General features: G+C 49.8%; 1 protein-coding gene across 2 annotated transcripts; it reads right to left on the bottom strand.

The window, feature by feature from the left end:
• Positions 1–422: 422 nt before the first annotated feature.
• TXLNA (taxilin alpha) lies at positions 423–16,418 on the bottom strand. 2 transcript variants are annotated; one of them, XM_053267039.1, is made up of 11 exons: positions 16,213–16,418; positions 14,501–14,757; positions 13,824–14,150; positions 12,534–12,640; positions 10,778–10,948; positions 9,701–9,895; positions 9,145–9,264; positions 8,159–8,233; positions 6,826–6,918; positions 6,129–6,224; positions 423–2,993 (listed from the first exon to the last, which is right to left on the bottom strand). In XM_053267039.1, exons 2-11 carry the CDS (start codon positions 14,721–14,723, stop codon positions 2,652–2,654), a joined length of 1,749 nt encoding a protein of 582 aa, XP_053123014.1. In that variant the 5' UTR covers positions 14,724–14,757; positions 16,213–16,418; the 3' UTR covers positions 423–2,651. The 2 variants fall into 2 exon arrangements, with proteins under 2 accessions (XP_053123014.1, XP_053123015.1); XM_053267040.1 differs by having other exon boundaries at positions 12,549–12,640; positions 16,213–16,416.
• Between the last annotated feature and the right edge of the window lie 3,022 nt (positions 16,419–19,440).

Genomic DNA, 19,440 nt, shown 5'->3' with positions numbered 1-19,440 from the left:
AGTCTTGAATTCAGGTAAATACAGTAGTCTTAGATTTAGGTACATGGGGGGGCAGGAGGAGAAGGATTCCCATGTGCCCACCTCTCTAGATTCTGACATTCCCTCTGTGCTGCACATCAGTTTTGCTTCTAGAGCCTAGGAATTTGGTGTTGGTATTAAGCAAGTTAAATTACTTCTCACATTTGTTATTTTTAAAGTCCATTCAGGGGTTGGGCAGTTTTTGGTAGTCCGCCCATTTCTATAGCTGATGCATATGAAGAACCCAACCTCTCTGTTTTTCCTCAAACAAAATATCCCTCCCACAAACCCAAGTCATTTTGACTAGTTGGGAGATGGAGCCTGGAAACAGCCACCCCGTGAGAGACAAGCCAGCCTCTCTCCCTGTTCTCAACGGCAGCGGAGAAGAAAGAATGCAGACGTGCTGACAAGTTTATGTTTGTTTCTATTGGATACAAAGATACATACAACAGATCTGGATATAGCCTATTTGTACCACAGCATTAAGAAAAAGTTTGGAAGGTTTGCTTGGAACAGCAGAAGCTGAGAGAGAAACATCTGGACAAAGGTGGGGGTCATTGGAACTCAAGCCTCCTCCTCGCAAAGGGCTGAGGCCCCCATGTACATTTGCTTCCTTTTTGCCACACCTCCCTGCGAGGACAACCACTCAGGAGCCGATACCATAAGCCCAGGGGTTCTCAAATTTGGGTCCCCAGATGCTGATGGACTACAACTCCTATCATCCGCAGCCTTCAGTCATTGTGGCTGCTGCAAGTTAGAGTGTAACAACATCTGGGGAGCCAAGGTTGAGAAGCCAGGCTGTGGTGGGCCAGCCAGGGAAACCGTATCAAACCCCATCAAAGAAAAAACAGGGATGCTGAACCGGTGCTCTGAGCAAAAGCTTAAAGTCTTACAAAATGCATTACAAACCCAACCGCCCCACGCCTGGCTTTGCGTAACAGAGAGTTTGAACTATAGAGTGCAGGGAACCGCACTGGTGCCTTTTGCTGGCTACTCAGAAACACAGCCACCACCACCACCCCCAGCTCACAAAACAACATGCCCCTGAAAAGCAGACAACCCAGAAATGTCCAAATGAACCTGGGGGAAGAAGCGGAGTTTTCAAAGCTTAGGAGGTCGCTACTGATTAACAAGTTTTGCAGTCCACCTTAAGTCCCGGAAGCAGCACATATGAAAATTGTGAATGTAAAATACAGGCCTCAGACAGAGAGTCCAAACTAAATGGGAGCATCGTTAAAGGTTAAACACTTCCACAGAGTTCCAGAGGGAAGAAGATGGCCCCTCAGAAGGAAATGGAGCCCAGGTCCCACTGACAAGCTCCATGCAGCAGCAGCAGCAGATTTCGGGCCAGGGTTGGCTGCCCAAGTCCTGGGCTGGTTGACTAATGCTATCTGGAACGGGAGGCTCAGTTTTGCCCCCCGAAACCTCCAGGTCGTGACTGACCTGGTACCAAGGTTTCAGCAAGGACTAGAATGCACTGAGGGCAGGAGCGACTTGTCTTAGCAAACGGGGGGCAGCGGTCAAAGGAGGCACAGCGGCCTCTCTTTCCCGAGCTCCATTTGCTCCCCTCTCTTCTGCCCTGCGCACTGCCTGCAGGCCAGCCATTCATCAGGTAGAGCAGTGAAGTTAATTGAATGGCCAGCCTGCAGGCAGCATGGGGGTAAGAGACAGGAGAGCAAACACAGCTCAGGAAGGAGAGGCAGCTGTGCCTCCTTTGGCAGCCCCACCCCAATTCGCTAGGACAAGCCACTCCCAACTGAGATCTTCCTGCCTCCCCAAAAATTAGCCACACACCAACTCATGCCTGGGCAGCCCCTTGTGCAAAACACATAAGCAAGTAAAGCCTTTGGATTAACTCTTTAATACATACACTTGTGCGTGTGTGCATATAAGCATAGAGGCAACTGTGAAGTCATAAGGCGATTGAGACATAGACTCTGGAAGTAGCAACCGTCTGGAGAGGCCACTCCTCTCCCCAAATCAACAGGGCCTGTGGCCTCTGTCTCTTGTTCCCAAGAAGCAAAACCATGCCCACTTTATTCTCCTATTTCTGGGGGAAAGAAAAAACCTACAAGTTTAAAAACAACCACCCACAAGATAGCAAACTCCTGAGCATCCTGTCCTGGTTTTAAACCTTTGGGGCTGGTTTGGGGTCGGTGGGGGGGGGAAGCGAGGAAGGAAAGAAACCATCCCTCAAGCCCCTCTGGGGTCACTTTTTGCTTGAAGTTTGTTCTCGACAGCATAGCACCCATGGTGAGCTGCAGTGGCCAGATGGACACCGCTAATTTAGACTGGGTGCGGTGGCAGGTTTCCCCCCAGACCCAACCTTGACAAGGTCTTCCGGTGAAACTGCCACAAACAGGGAAGTGGATTAATCTAGTTTATAGATATATCTATATGTAAAAAGTGGGTGTTGCCCTGCACAACGTCATGTCATAGACAGACTTAAAAAAACAAAAAGGAAAGAGAGAGAGTGCGCCCCTTCAGTATCATCAAAAGCTTTAACTGGAGAATCTCAAAGCCCCAGAAGGACTGAGCTCTCACCCCTTGCTCAAGGCCTGAGGCCAAGGAAGCGGGCTGGATCAGTCTCTGGAGAAATTTGCTTGCCACCCTTCCTCTCTCTCCCTCCCCCTTTACTCGGCTGAGTTAGCGGCTTCCTCAGTCTCTTCCTGAGGAGGCCCTCCTATGCTCGGTTCGCCAAGGCTCTCTGCAGGTCCTGTGCAGCACACAGCCTGTGCCAAAGCAAGGCACTCCCCCACTGGAGGGCCCTGTGGTGCCAGCTCCTCTGAGCTGCCTGGAGATGGATTATTTGGAGGCGCCGGGCTGTCCATGCCAGCAGCTGGAGCTGTGAAGGCACAAAGGTCTTGCACCTTCTTATTCAGGTCGTTGCGCTCTGTCTGCAGTGCCCGGCACAATTTCTCAAGGCGCTGAATTTTCACCTGGAGGCCCTCCAGTTCTTTGTCCCGGAGGGTTTTCTGCAAGGAAGTAACAGACATAATTTCAGTCCCTGCCTCACGTTCACATGCAGGAATGGGGGGTGGGGGGGGAGAGAGGAAAAATAATTTCTCAGGACTCGGAACTCCCTTGGACCACCAGAAAACACCATCCATTGCCAATTTCAGAAGAAGTCTGCTTGGTATTTAATTTCCCCCCAAAATTTAGTACCAGCTCTGCCAGTGATTCTGTTGATGCCCTGGTGGAGAACTGGAACAGCAAACTCACCAGGGCAGCAGACGTGATTGCTCTTAAGTGCCCTCTCTGACCTGCTTCAAAACTGGCCCCTTGGTATACCAAAGAACTATGGGAGCTGAAGTGGCAAGGTAGACGACTGGAGCGCAAGTGGAGAAAGAGCTCAACTCGAATCCAACAGATTACAACATTGAGCACATTTGAAGATCTATGCTCAGGCAATACGTGCAGCAAAGAAAATATTCTTTTCTGCCCGTATTGCATCCGCAAGCTCATGCCCAGCTGAGCTGTATAGGGTTGTGAGAGGGCTAGTACATGCCTCTTCTCCCTTGATTCAAAATTTGGAACTATTAAGTTACCGGTTGTGACATTTTAAGTGAGCTTTTTGTGGATAAAATCTCTGGTATTTGGGCCAAGAGACTCAGACCCCACAATTATTGCAGAGTCTAATGTGGAGGTGTCCAGCAACTCCCCTTATGTGGTTATGCGGGATCAGTTTCAGTTTGTGACTCCTGAGGAGGTGGACAATCTGCTTGGAATGGTGCTGCCTACCACCTGTTCTCTTGACACTTGTCCAACATGGCTTATGCTATCTGGCAGGGGGTTTTTTTGGTAGAAGGCCTAGTAGATATTATAAATGCTTCTCTGAGGGAGGGCAGGATGCCACCTTGTCTTAAGGAGGAAATCATTAGACTTCCTCTGAAGAAGTCTGCTTTGGATCCCTCAGAGTTAAGCAACTACAGGTCTGTCTCCAAACTTCCATGGCTGGTCTTGAAGAAAACTGATTATCTAGACCCATTTCAAACTGGTTTTCAGGCAGGCTATTGGGTGAAGACTGCCTTAGTTGGCCTGATGGATGATCTCCAATTAGGAATTGACAGGGGGTGTGTTGGTCCTTTTGAATTTCTCAGTGGCTTTTGATACTACCAACCATAGTAACCTCCCGAAGCGTCTGAGCGGGTGGGAGGCCCTACTTTGCAGTGGTTCCGCTCCTACCTCTCGGGCAGATTCCAGATGGTGTCCCTTGGAGACTGTTGTTCTTCAAAATGTGAACTTTTATATGGTGCCCCCCAAGGCTCTATACTGTCTCCAGTTCTTTTTAATATCTGCATGAAACCTGGGAGAGATCATCAGGAGATTCCGTGCAGGGTATTATCAATATGTGGATGGCACCCAAATCTATTTCTCCATTTCAACATCATCAAGAGAAGGCAAAACCTCCCTAAATGCCTGCCTGGAGGCAGTGATGGGCTATATGAGGGATAAACCGAGACTGAATCCAAATAAGACAGAGGTACTTAATGTGCAAGGTTGGAACTCAGGAGACAATTTTGATGCCAGTTCTGGATGGGGTTACACTTCCCAGGAAGGAACAGGTATGCAGTCAGAGTTCTTTTGGACCCAAACCTCTCCCTGGTGTCTAGATGGAGGCAGTGGTCAGAGGTGCTGTCTATCAGCTTTGGCCGATATCTTGAGATAAATGAGTAGTACATATGCTGCTAACCTCCAGATTAGACTACTGCAATGAGCTATATATGGGGCTGCCTTTGTATGTAATCTGGAAACTGCAGTTGGTACAGCATGCAGCAGCCAGGCTGGTCTCCGGGACATCTCGAAAAGACCATATTAATCCTATATTAAATAACTACACTGGCTACCAATTAAGTGTCCAGGCAAAATACAAAAACCAGATGCTGGTTATAACCTATAAAGCCCTAAACAGCTTGGGCCCTGGGTATTTAAGAGAATGTCTTCTTCACTATGAGCCCCACCGCCCACTGAGATCATCTGGAGAGGTCTGTCTGCAGCTGCCATGAGTTCATCTTGCGGCTATGCGAGGACGGGCCTTCTCTGTTGCTGCCCCAAGACTCTGGAATGCGCTCCCTACTGAAATAAAAGCCTCCCCATCTCTGACAACTTTAAAGACACATTTATTCACCCAATCTTTTTAACCTGATTTGTGGTTTTATAGCAATAGCAATAGCACTTACATTTATATACTGCTCTATAGCTGGAAGCTCTCTAAGCGGTTTACAATGATGTAGCATATTGCCCCCCAACATTCTGGGTACTCATTTTACCGACCTCGGAAGGATGGAAGGCTGAGTCAACCTTGAGCCCCTGGTCAGGATTGAACTTGTAACCTTCTGGTTACAGGGCGGCAGTTTTTTACCACTGCACCACCAGGGGCTGTTTTATGTTGTTTAAAGTTTTTAATTTGTTTTATTTTGCTGTAAACTGCCCAGACACAGACGTTCGGGGCAGTGTACTAATAAAACAAAACAAATTCAAGGGGACGAGTAACTTGTTCCAGACCTGCTAATATTAGGCTACAGTCTCTCCTCATAAGTTCTTGTTAGCATTGGGCTGGAGGGAAATGAAGATGCTGAAACCAAACCACAACCCAAAATGAGAGTAGAAGTCTGACTGCAAATACACTTTTAGAATCTTGAGAATTCAGTTTCATTGAGAGAAAAAGTCTCAAGCCCTCATAGGAACACACACAGCGTTCAGAGGGTGGAACCTCTGTGCCTTTCTTTTCTGGCTCTCTGCCTGTCCCCCCAAGGTAGAATGGCTGGCCCTAATGAGCCAGGGGGCTGCCAAACGAGGAACAGCTGCCTCCGATTCCAGCAGCTGCAAAAGCGTCTCCTCCCCCATCACATCACATCACATCCTGCCCCGGGTTGGAGAGCCACCTGCAGACTGGCCATTCGTCAACCGCGCAGCTCAATCTGACAAGTGGCCAGCATGTAAGTAGCACAGCTCTCATTAACACCGGGGCTGGGTGAGATGGGAAGCACTTGCAACCAGAGCTGCCAGAATCAGAGGCGGCAGCGCCCCATCATTTGGGGCCCCTCAGGACAAGCCACTCCTGTTTCAACAAGGCCTTGCTACCATACAAGATGGGAGTGTACACTTACCTCTTCGGCCATTTCCAGAAGGGCCTTGTTGCTGCTTTCCCAGCGGGACCTGTACATTGTGGTCTCTTTTTCAAGCTTCTTGATCTTCTTAGTCATCTGCAGAGTTGCGAACAGAAAAAAAGAAAGATTAGCTAACCAGTTGCGATGAAACCTTTAAGGGGGTGCAACCCTGCCCATCTCACACCGAGAAAATTAAGTCAAGATCTGCTGCTTATTTCCGACAGGGCCTGCAGAACAAGTAACCCACCAGGCACTCAGTGAATCTCTTTTCCCCGGCCACCAATATTTTTTTGCAGTCCCAGATACAATGCAGACACAGGAGGCTTTATCAAGCTACTGGTGCACTGAGTTTGGCATACTGGGCTCAAGCAGGATGTGTATTTAGCAAAGGTCACATGGGCTGGGGTCTAGTTCCCACCATGCTGCCGAGGGAGGGAGGAAGACGGAGACGACAATGGAGGTCATACCTCTTTTTAAAAAAATGTTGTGTGGAGGAATCTTAGCTTGGCACCACAACAGGTCAAGCAGGTGGCCTGATGTGTCTCAGAGCTCGATTTCCACTTCAGAGAATCAATCCCAGCCTCCACCAGGCACAGGAGAAACTTCCCCACCCCTGTGCGGCTGCAGCAGTGACAGATTGAAGTCTGGGCTTTCCCGCTCCTGCCCGGAGCAGAAGGTGGCATTAGCACCCCAGTACCTTCTCCATTTCTTGTTTGAAGGTGGTAAACACTTCGCTGCTTTTGGAAAGTGTATTCTGGAACTCTTCAAACTTCTCTGTGTAGAGGGCCAGCTGGAAAAGAGGAGAAGAGATGCTCACAGTTCTCTTTGCCATTCCCGAGGGTGGGTGGGTGCGAGGAAGGGATGCAGGTTTCCCTCCTGCACAATTTAAGGAAGAACACTACAAGTTCTCATCCCCTCTGCAGGGGGCTGCCCTGCCCTGCCCTGCCCCGGGCTGCAAAGTTACCCGGGCAATTCACAGCAACCTCCTCCCTAGTCAGGTTTGGGTTTTGTTTTTAAGCATTGTGGGCCATCTTGAATTGCTTTTGGAAAAAAGCAGGAAGTATCTTCTTAAAACCAGCAAGAAAAACACACCATGTTAAATTTATGTGTTAATGTATTTCAGAATGTTTCCTCTAGTCAGAAAAACATTTGAACTGAAGTTTTGATTAAGAAAAAGATTCAGTTAAAACCAAGTGTTTTAAATGTTACATGTAAACAGATTTAAAACTTGACAAGTCAATTGCTTTTATTGAAACGATCTGAACCCGCACAGATCATCTGTGTGCTAGGACTCTGTTGCTCTCCTTTGCCCCCCAACACAGCCCCTGCTATATTGCTCAGTGTCAGTCACCCACTCTCAATCACCTTTCCCTGCCATTTGCCCCCTCCCTGCCGCTCACTCTCTCACTCGCCCCCTCCCTGCCGCTTGCTCGCCTGCTCCCCACCCACTCACCTCTACCCACTCTGCTCCTCTTCCCTATCTGCATATGGAATCCCCACTGCCCAATCACCACGGTGCTTCTGTTCTGTTACCTCCCTGTTACCTCCGATTGGTAAAGCACTGTGTGGGTGGGGCTTGCCACGTACAACCTTAGTGAATTCTATAGATAGTTCTAAATATGTAAGATACAAGGATCCATTATCATGCAGCTGAAGACACGAATTGGCACTGCATCCTTTGTGATGGTCCTGTAACCATTCATTACACTACTAATTAGGTTTATGAACCAAAGCATCTTTAGAAATGGAAGATTTCCCGCAGAAAATGTAACAGCAGGGGGAGGGAAGCCTGCATGTTCTCCATTACAGGGGGGGAAATCCACCCTGCTCCCTCCCTTGCTAGGGTTAGGGTTCTTCTGCCATTTGTAAAGATAAAGTGTGCCATCGAGTCGGTGTCGACTCCTGGCGACCACAGAGCCTGTGGTTGTCTTTGGTAGAATACAGGAGGGGGTGACCACTGCAAAGCAGGCCGAGGTGGGGCGAGGGAGAGAAGCAAAGCAAAGCAAAGCGAGACACAAATGCCACCACACCTGCTGCTTCAGATGCGTCTCCTGCTGCTTCATTAACTCGCACATTCTCTGGGACTCCACGGCTTCTTTCAGGAGCTGGAAGAGAAGGAATGGAGGAGAAAGAACAGACAGGACAAAATGTTAACCTGCCACCCCGTAGAGAATAGTGATGGATTATTAGGAATCTCCCTCCTTTGCAGCAGTCAGAGGATAATTTAGAAGGTAAGCACACCGCTTGAGTTAATGTTGATTACGGCAAGACCCATAGCCCAAATAGGCAAGCTCTAAACAAATGTTAATTATTACTAGGCCTATGACCGGGGTTCTCAAACTTGGGTTCCCAAATGTTGTTGGGCTTCAATATTTTATTTATTTGCCATTTATATCCCGCTCTTCCACCAAGGAGCAACAACCCTGTGAGGTAGGCTAGGCTGAGAGGTACATGACTGGCCCAAATCACCCAATGAGCTTCATGGCCAAATGGAGATTTGAACTCGGGTCTTGCCGGCCCTAGTCCAACACTCCAACTACTATGCCTTGCTGGCTCTGTCTGCCATAAGACCACTGTGGTTGGGGATTATGGGAGATGAGGTCCAACCACATTTGAGGACCCAAGTTTCAGAACGGCTGACCTACGAGATGGACAATATGGACACGGGAAGCCCATCACATGGACCACAGTCTCTAGAATCCGTTGTGACAAGCTTCAAAAAAGACAACCACCACAAGAACCCGACAGCCTCTGACAGTGGCTTGAGACTTTCAAACAGGATTCCCATGGCCACCTCTCTTGTGGCTCACAAGCCTTCCTCACCCAGGACCCTGCTGAGAGCGGCCCTGCCCAGGCCCTTCCCCACACTCCCTGCCCCCCAACTCCCCGATCCAGCCTGGAGGATTTCAAGTGTCCCAAGCTGCCAAAGGTTCTGCAGTCTGAGCAGACTTCTGTTATGCTCTTAGCTGGCAGCCCAAAGCTGGGCTTCTTTTGGAAGCACTGGACAGAGACTCACAAAGTCCTTCTCTCGCTGGTGCCTCTCCTCGGCCTCCTTCAGCATCTCCTGGGCCTGCTGGAGTTTGGCGTCCACCAGTTGCTGCTGCAAGTCCTTGTGTTTGAAGACCTTGTCGATGTGCTGCCGGCAGGGAAGCAACAGGCTGTTAGGTCACCACCCACACTGCGGGCCAAAGCAGCCGCCGGGGACTGTTTCAAGTTCCCATGGTCTGGATCCTAACTGGAGCTGGGAGAACCTTCCCGACATCTCTACTGAGAACCCTGGCTTGCGTTTCTGAACACGCAGGTGTCTAGCCCTTCTTAATGGCCATAGAGGTAAAGCCCGAGAACGTGCAGAGACTGCCCAGGGAAATCTCAAGAGCAGAACTGCCCCCTCCTCAACACATAGGATTGCCATCACCAAAGGGAGATCCATAGGATGTAAAGTGCCCCCCCAGCACCCCAAAATGGAACCGCACTTGCCACTCACGGCCTCCTCTCCCTGCTCACAGGCATTCCAACCTCCCCTCCCCATGGCTGCCCGCCCCACCCTGCCCCCCAGGGGCTGCCCTGCCCACCTCCTCCCGCAGCTCGTACTGCTCAATGAGTTTCTTCAGCCTTTCGGCCAGCTCCATGTTCTCCTGGCGCAGCTTGGCGTTGCGCTCGTTGTGCTGCTCCATCTGCAGCTGGATGTCGTTGAGCGTCACCTGGAAGTGGGACGTCACCTCCTTCCGCTTTTCCTCTTCCTCTCGGGCTCGTTGGACGCCTTCCTCCTGAGGAGCAGAGAGCAACAAGAGCCTCAAGGACAGAAGGCAGAAGAGGGGCCGGGAAAGAGCTCTCCCCACCCAAGGCCTTGGAGAACGGCGGCTGCTGCTGCTGCTACTCAAAGTAAGCCATATTGAGCTAGATGGCCACATGGGCTGGCTCACTAAACAGCAGTGATTTATTAGCTCTGATAGACATCCATCCAAATCCAGTTTAGATGCCGCATCATACTCGCTCTCTTTCCTTCTCCCTCCACCCCGAGTTTGTCTACAAAACAATAGGCTGGAAGCACCGCTATGATCTCTTCGGATCACAGGAACATAGGAAGCTGCCATATACTGAGTCAGACCCTTGGTCCATCTAGCTCAGTATTGTCTTCACAGACTGGAAGCGGCTTCTCCAAGGTTGCAGGCAGGAATCTCTCTCAGTCCTATCTTGGAGGTGCTGCCAGAGAGAGAACTTGGAACCTTCTGCTCTTCCCAGAGTGGCGGCTCCATCCCCTAAGAGGAATATCTTCCAGTGCTCACATTTCTAGTCTCCCATTCATATGCAACCAGGGCAGACCCTGCTTAGCTAAGGGGACAAGTCATGCTTGCTACCACCAGACCAGCTCTCCTCTCCATGCATGTTAATCCAGTTGGTTAATGATGCCAACTGCGGGGGCATCATTAATGCTTTCAGGATGCCATGCCAGGACATTCTGAGGGGTTGCTCCACAGTCAGAGTGCTTCCTCCTTTTGCAAAAGGGGGCAAAGCCAGCCGCCCTGTCTGAGCACCAACAAGGAGCAGAGCGAGAGCTGCACACAGAGCTGCGACAGTGCTCTGCCCTTTGCTGCTCCGGGCTTTGAGTGACCACTGTGCACAGCTGGCTTAGAGCAGGTCTCACGTGCCTTGAGGGTGCGGTTGTGCCTCTGGAGCTCCCGGCACAGGCTCTCCAGCTTGCTGCGGGCCAAGATGGCCTTGCTGTGCTCGCTCCGTAGATGGTCCTTCTCCTGCACCAACTGGGTCTGCTTTTTCTGTAAGGTCTTCATCTGTTTCTGAGAGTTTCTGTGCTCTTCCAGCTGGCAGGAGAAAGAGAAACAAAACGGTCATGAAGAAAGCGAACGGCAAGAGTTCTTCACCAGTGGAACAGGCTGTCTCCTTCACTGGAGGTTTACAAACAGAGGCTGGAAGGCCATCTCTCAGGGATGCTGAAGCAGATCCTGCTCTGAACAGGAGGCTGGGGCACCCAATTCTCAAGTTCTATGATTCCAAGGACTATTCCAGTGTCTCAGCAGAAGGCGACTGTGGGACCACATGAGATCTCCAGTCTATAAGCAATAAGGTATCATGGGGAGAGGAGGAAAAAGAAAGGGCAGGAGAAGGGAAGCACCAACACTTCCCTCAGAGCTCCTGGGAGATATGGAAATAAACTCTGTGGCCAGCTTGGCTAAACTTCTGCACCCCCATATTTCTGATTCATGGCACCCTCCACAGTGCCCAGATTTTGACGTTGAATAGTGCCTAACTCGCAACAGAACCCTCTGTAGTATTACAGTTGCCTGTGGGGCTAGCTGGTAAAATATACTTTATCAGGACAGACCGAACCCCGCCCACTACATCTGGTGAAGTTTTAATGAGCACATACTCAGGCCTGCCAAAAGTCATTAAAAGTCTTTTGTGCTCTTTTGGGGAACCCCCCCCGAGTCATGCTAAAAATTTCTGCACCCATTTCCAAAAGCACCTTTGCAGAAGGAAGCCTGAACTGGCCCCTCTGTCTTCTGGAATGCCTGAAAAGGGACTGCATCCTAACAACCCTGAGACCCCAGAGGTTTTGCAGTTTGCATCTGGCATGTGCCTGCCCTCCCCTGTTGTTTGGGCACACTGCTCCAAAGCAACCCCATTTTCTTTGCTGTAGCCTTGGAAGTATCCCCCTCCTTTGCTTTCCCGACACATGCACCACATCTCTTGCATGGGGTAATTCATTTTTGTGTCCCCTGCTCCTTGGGATACCAACATACCCCTGGTTGGTGGACTCTGGCAACTGGTATTTTAAGGCATGCTGCCTTCTCCTCATGCCAGTAGCCTTCCTAACTTGGTTCCCTTCCTGCAACTACCTTAAAGGCCTTCGCCTCCTTTCCAAGAAGGATGCCGGCAACTCCATGATCCTTGCTCTCCACCTCCACAGACCAGCCGAGGATAGGTGTGCAATTGTGACATTGCTTCTCTCTTTGTCTTTATCCCTCATCTCTTTCCCCTGCCCTTCTTTGCCAGAATCATTTCAAGCCCTTAAAGACCAGCAGTCTGTAACCAGGATCCCTGATGTGGCCTTCTAAGAATTAGCCAACTACTATATTTGTCTTGCAAATTGCTACTCAAATCAAGCTAGCCTCTGTTTTTCAAGAAGCCTGCCCATGACTCCCTTTCCGGGCACCCCAACATTGCCACTGCATTTACCTGCAGCCAGCTTTCTGGCTACCTCGCTACATGACTGTATGCACGTTTGCACCCAATGTGAGTTAATTCTCCCCATTTATGCCAAAACGCAGTCACGGCATGCAGTAACAATCACAATTCAGAGCAGCCACAGCAGCAGCTCTGACCCCCCAAAGCCCTCCCCAGCTGCCTCGTGCATTGCCACCCAACTCAAGCACCCTTCCCTCTTGCCTTGTCAGAACTGACCAGTTCAGCATACTTCTTGCACAGGGCTGCCAGCTTCTCCTCAGATGTGCTGAGGGTGTTGAGGGTCTGCATGAGCAATGTGATCTCCTTGCCTGAAACACAGAAGGCAAAGCAGAGACACTCTCAGGTCACAGTGGAGCAAAGTAGGGGCGAGAAATGTTTAGGGAGCCAGAATAACTCTATCCTACAGCATCTGCAATCTGTTGCCTGTTCCTTGCAATAATACAGAAGGGCGGCATAATTTAAGGTGGCTGCTTGTAGGAAGCAGAATGAGGCTGGCCTCTGTAAGCCTCCTTTACCCTCCCCCCACTGCCTGCCCTCCAGGTCTCATCCTGTCCTATTGCTCTCCAACAGATGACCTCTTCCAAGCTTAGGGGAGTCCCCATTACAAGCTTTGGAGGAAAACATCACAAGGTCACCTTAAGTGGCACAGTGGGGAAATGCTTGACTAACAAGCAGAAGGTTGCCGGTTCGAATCCCCACTGCTACTATATCAGGCAGCAGTGATATAAGAAGATGCCAGAGGCATGGTCACTCCCTCCTGTATTCTACCAGAGACAACTGCAGGGCTCTGTGGGTGCCAGGAGTCGACACCAACTTGATGGCACACGTTACTTTACTTAAGAAATCCCTGCACTTCTTCTGCAATTACTTGTTGTACTCCCAAGCACAAGAGGCAGAGAAAGAGTTAGCCTCTTTTACCGTGTGGGGGCATATTTTATTGTTGAATTCCATCTTATAAGCCACTAAAGTGGTTTGCCTTTTATGACCAGGCTCCAAGTACGCAACAGTAAATCTGTGCCACCCAGATGTCACTCAAAAAGTGTAGCTGGGATGTGTGGGTGGTGTTATACAGGATGCTAATTGTTTTGGTATTCAGATTCTAAAGGTTTTATCATTCCCCTTAAGCACTCAACAAGGCTGAGCAGAACCTCTGACTCAGAGTGGCTGAGCCAAAGCAGAGAGCAGAGCTGCATCATGAAAGGGCCCAATGGAGCCCCATCCTGTCAGCAAAGCACATTAGGCAACAGTGCTGAGGGATGCTGGGTGGGCAGAGACAACAGAAGCCCTGGAAGACGACGACGACAACAACAACAACAACAAAATATTTATATACCGCTTTGCAACAAAAGTTTCCAAAGCGGTTTACATAGAGAAATAATAAATAAAACAAGATGGCGCTATATAGGATAACTGTATTTAGGGGTGCAACATAAACGGAAAAACCCAGTTAACTGTAAAAGAGTGCGAGATTATTTGGAGAGAAGCTCCTACCGAGCCCCTTGGCCTTCTTTTTTTCCTGAGCTCGTTTCTGATCACGCTCACTGCCCTCGTCATGGGCCCCCCGGAGGCTCTCTTTCTCCCCATTTATCTCAGGGCAGCTCTGCTCCTGCTCGCCATTCCTTGGGGACTCGCTCCGGCACTTCTCCGCCTCATCCAGCTCTACAGGCTCACTCTGCCCATTGTCATCTCCTGGGCCTTCCTGGTTAGTGTCCATGCAGTACGTGTTCAGAATGTCCTCCAGCTGCCTGCTCAGCTCTTCAGAGACATCGCAAGTGGCAGGCTGGTGCAGCTGGGAGGCAGTCTCTTCCTCCAGAGATGCTGTAGGAGATAGAGGCAGAAACTTAACATCCTATTCAACATTAGGATGAGAAGGGGTATGAGCTAGGGGAGAACATCTAGAATGCACCTGTGTGCAAAGAGAGAGGGGGGGAGGAAGAGGATCCAGCGAGGATGTGTGAGAGGAGAACAGGAGAAATGTTTCTGAAGTATTCATCTGTTGGCAACATGAAAATTAAGAAAGGAAGATGGACAGCAGTTTCCACAGGTGGTGGTAGGCTGGTCAAGCCAAGGGGAAGAGTTCCAGAAACTGCCCCTACAGCAGAGAGCATGCTACAAGTTCAAACCAAATTAGTTTGCATCAGGGCAACATGCCCCACGATCACACATACCCTCTTTCTTGCCCTGTTCCTCGCTCACTGGTGTCCCAACACTTCCCTCAACCAAAGATTTGCAGGTGCACATCTTGGGCTGGTGCAGACATTCCTGGCTTGCCATGGATGCGACAGGAGCCTCAACTAAGTCACCACCGTCTTCCAGTCCCAGGCTGCTATTTGTTTTGGATGGACTGGCAGGTAACACGGCTGCTTTGCCTTCTCCATCTTGGTTTTTCATGGTATGTTGTGTTCAAAGCCACTTTCAAGAGTTTCTAGGAGAAGAAACACAAGGGTTGCTATTTTGCTTTAAGTAAAGAAAGGAGCTGGTTTCAATGGGGAGCTCACCTCACCTCAAAGTAAGGCAACAAAACAGAGGAGGAGGAGGAGGAGGAGGACGACGACGACGACGACGACGACATGAGCTGGTGCAGCCACGGAAAAAGGCCATCATTACATTACAACACCTACAGAAATTCTAGCACCTATTTCATCTCAGTTTAGTGGCACCCCTATCCTACCTTCTCACTGTGGACATGTTGTTTCCACAGGACACCACACAGCTTAACTATTCCTCACTTACACAGGAATCCAGGGATTCCTCAGTGCCCCAACTAATCCCCCTCACCTTTCCTCCCATGCCAATACTGCAGCCACATTTCTACTCATGCTCCAAATACTGTGGCATAATAGGCCCACCCAAAGACTCTCCAGGTTCCCTTCTTTAAAGTTGCAAAAGAAAAAGAGTCTTCCTTCACAGTCCAGCCATCTCCCCAACTTCTGTTTTAAATAGAAGTAGTCTGGGGCTCACATGTCCCTCCAAGTGTCAACAGCTGAAGAAGTATTTCTGGGGTAACGTATGCTGTCAAGTCGGTGTCGACTCCTGGTGCCCACAGAGCCCTATGGTTGTCTTTGGTAGAATGCAGGAGAGGTTTACCATTGCCTCCTCCCGCGCAGTCTGAGATGATGCCTTTCAGCATCTTTCTATATGTATACCCGATATTGTACCAGTGGGTACTCAAACCAGCAACCTTCTGCTTGTTAGTCAAGCATTTCCCCCGCTGTGCCACTTAAAGTAGATACTGGGGTAGAAAGTGGAAAATACATACATGCTACACTAATAGACACCCCAAATCCCACCTGGTCATAAATCTGGCACACCCCCTGCCGGCATCCGTGCCTCCAACTCCCCCCTCACCGCCCGATGTTGTTGACTACAATTCCCAGCATCCCCAGCTGCAATGGCCTTTGGCTGGGATTTATGGGAGTTGTAGTCAACCACATCTAGGAATCCCTGTCAGAGGAAACACTATCCCCACTTCTCCCTCAACAAACAGCTTTCCACCCTCCTAGTCTCCATCCCACTTGTCCACAGGCCCCCTTAACTCACACCATCCTCTGACCCTCCTCCCCAGCCTCTCCCCCCCTTGGCTTTTTCCACTGCACCCAGCAGAGTACCCCCCCCCCCACATACCCCCGCTCACAGGTCAACCCCCTGAAAAGCTCGCTCGCTCCCTCCGCCTACCCCGCTACCCTCATCCAACCCACCCCAAAACAAAAGCCCTGTCTGGTCCCCCACCCCACCCCACCCCTTAGCATACAGCGCCCCCGCCAAGGCCTCCTCTCCCATCACGAGGATGATGATGGCCACCCCACAGCTTTCAACTAAATGACGTCACCCCCGACCCTGACGTCACGCCCCGAGGTATGACGCGCCCCGGCCTGCTCACCAAGCTGTCGCCCGAGCAGATCGGGGCGACTCGGCTCCCTACTTTCTTCCGCCGCCTCCTGCTCAGCCGCGTCCCGTCCCGTCCCTTCCTTCCGCTCTCGCCCTTCTTCCTCCCTCCCGCGGCAAGTTTAGCGGATCCCCAAAGCTCGGCGGCGTTGTTGGGAAGCGGCTCCGGCCCGAGGATTGAAACTGCGCCTGCGCCGACAGCCGCCAACAGCCAATCGGCGAGCGGGAGCGAGCGGGGCTTGCTGGGAAGCCGGAGGAAAAGGCGGTGCGCGAGGCGGGATTCGGGGCTGGACTACAGCTCCCGGTATGCACCGCTCAGGCAACGGAGGGCGGTGAAGGCTTCGCACAGGTTGAAAACTACAACTCCCAGCATCCTCTAGAATACCCTAGATGTCATTGGACCTCAAATTCCATCACCTCCAGATTGGGAGCGCACAAGGATGTTACCTTAGTGCTCTGTGCATCCAGCCCCTGCTGTGTTTAATTGGTCTTCTGACCATGCTCTGGTTTTGCTTACAAAGAAGGTTTGGAGCTGTATTTTTAATATTTTCTTTATGTATAACTGGCTGCGTTTTTGTGTTTCTTGCCCTGTCAGTTACAGGGTCACCACCACAGCTGCGAAGGAGGGCCAATTCTTCTGTGTAGACCAAGACACAATTCACACTCACCTTGAGTGGACAAGCTGTAAATCAGTTTCATCTTAGCATTGCAACTATATTAGTAAGGTAAATGTAAAGTGTGCGGTCAAGTCGATTTCAACTCCTAGTGCTAACAGAGCCCAGTGGTTTTCTTTGGTAGAATACAGGAGGGGTTTACCATTGCCTCCCTCGGTGCAGTATGAGATATGAGGGATGAGAGCTAGCGTGGTGTAGTGGTTAGAGTGCTGGAATAGGACCAGGGAGACCCGAGTTCAAATCCACATTCAGCCATGATACTAGCTGGGTGACTCTGGGCCAGTCACTTCTCTCAGCCTAACCTACTTCACAGGGTTGTTGTGAAAGAGAAACTTAAGTATGTAGTACACCGCTCTGAGCTCCTTGGAGGAAGAGCGGGATATAAATGTAATAATAATATAGTATCAGCAGGGATTAGAACCAGCAACCTTCTGCTTGTTAGTCAAGCATTTCCCTGCTGCACCACATAAAGTGACTACGTTAGGAACTAGGTTCAAACTTAGTCAAGACTGTTTCGTAGTCTTTATACTTCATCCTATTATACAGCCTTTATTCTGGTTTTTGCTAGTCATGGGAAACGGTAGCCATTCTCTGGTTTATAAAATGGCAAGAGACAGTGTCCCACACACTTCCAAGTGCAACCTGGCAGCAATCAGAATGCAAAACAAGCTTAAAAACCAGCACTCTCAGGCAGTTGTATTCTGTGCTCCCGTGAAATCACAACTCACCCACCCCAAAGTTTGCTATCTTGTGCCAAACGCACATCCTCCAAATAAATGTGACAGGGCCTTTGTGTAAAGTTCAGGGCAAGGCATAGTCCAAAGACAGCACTATGACTCTCTAGGTGAGGAGGGGGCATTGGAGGCCATTTTGCAGCTGCAGGGGAAGTTTCAGCATCTAAACAGACACAACATCTTCACTCTCTGCCTAAAGCATGAAGCAAACTGTTGCTCCACTCTTTAGCAGAAAGACAGATCTCCAGGGTAGCTGTTCCTCCAAAACTACTTTTCCAGAAGTGATGCCTTAACTATAAGCAGCAATACCTTGTCATTCAAAGCACCTACAAATATTTGACTGCCAAACAGCTAAATACCATATTTAGGCAACCTGTTTGCCCTGAATGACCTTCCTAAGAACAGCCCTGCTTGATCAGGCCAAGGCCCATCCAGTTTCCCACAGTGGCCCACCAGATGCCTCTGGGAAGCCCTGTTGATGGAACTGCCTTGGGGATAATTGGTCAACACCTCCAGTTTGTGCAAATGTGGGGAACTTTGCTCAAAAGGGACAGTTCCAAGCAGTTTTTATTTGTGTAAGCATCTGAACTCAAGAAAACCGGCTTGGGAGAGAGGTTTTAATTAACAAAAGTTTATTGTAAGAAAAACAAATAAAAGCAATAAGACTATGTTACTGACTAGGTTACTAGGCAGTCCTAGCACAAAAGTAGTGCAAATATGTTTAAAAACAGACTACTGTAAGGCAAGTTTAGTGTAAAGTTCCAAATTATGTGTATATTCCCAGGCGGGCTAGAGAGTTACTTTAAGATAGGGGGGTAAGGTTTCAAAAATTAGAGAAAAGGATAGATTCAGCCCTGAAGGAGTTGGGCGAGAGGCTATATCACCTATCCTCACCTATCCTCCGACTCGGGCATGGAGACTAGCATCCTTCCAGGGTGGCGAAGTGGAAAGCAGAGTTGTAGGAATTAGTGTGGAGGGATGCTCACGAGAATGGCTTCTCAGTGGACCTAGCTTCCTACACCTGCTAGGTAGACTGGCTGGATTGGTACACGGACCAATCCAGGTAGTGATTTCAGCTCAGGTGGGCTCAATAGAGAGGGGCACCCCAAGGTGGTCTGCTGGAGTTCTTTTTGCGGTGGAGTCCCAGGTGTAAAGCACAATAGAGCACAAAAATATTTTGCAGTTGGGAGTTGCAAGGACAAGGGAGCAGTGGAGTCCCAAGTGTATAATGCTCGAGGAAGCACATTGAGTCATGGGGTTAAGGATACTTATATCCCAAAACGTGCCTTGGGGGCACGTGGCTGTCATGCTCTGCTGAATAGGGGTGTCTAGACAGGCATTTTCGGAATGCATTGTGTCTTCCTTAGTAGGAAGGTGTGTGAATTGCCTATTTTATGCAAGGCTGATTGTAATGAAAACTAGGGTATGCAGGTGTGTCAAGAGCGTAGTCTGTGCTGGGACCAACTCTCCCAATAATTCTATCAAAAGTTTCAATGTGCACCTTTTCAGTTACATGTCTGACTCATCCCTATTGTGGGGGAGTCTGCTGCTGCACTTATCTGCCTTCCCTTCCAGGCCTAATTGCTTCATTAGCATCAGGTCTGATCTCTCTTGTGAGAGGATGAGGGGTGTTTGAGAGCTCATGACCTCAACTGCCAGATAACTCACAATCATTAGTTCTGGAATCTGCTTAGCTGGGCCCCACATAGGGAGGGGGTGTGTGAAGCTAATCCCCCTTGAAATTTGTGTTACTTGCAGCCCAATCTAGGGGCCACCAGTCATAGGAACATAGGAAGCTGCCATATACCGAGTCAG

This window comes from Hemicordylus capensis, chromosome 7, assembly GCF_027244095.1.
Source record: "Hemicordylus capensis ecotype Gifberg chromosome 7, rHemCap1.1.pri, whole genome shotgun sequence".
In the NCBI taxonomy this organism is placed as follows: domain Eukaryota; kingdom Metazoa; phylum Chordata; class Lepidosauria; order Squamata; family Cordylidae; genus Hemicordylus; species Hemicordylus capensis.
The sequence above is the reverse complement of the archived record's forward strand: the minus strand, read 5'-3'. Positions and strand labels throughout refer to the sequence as shown.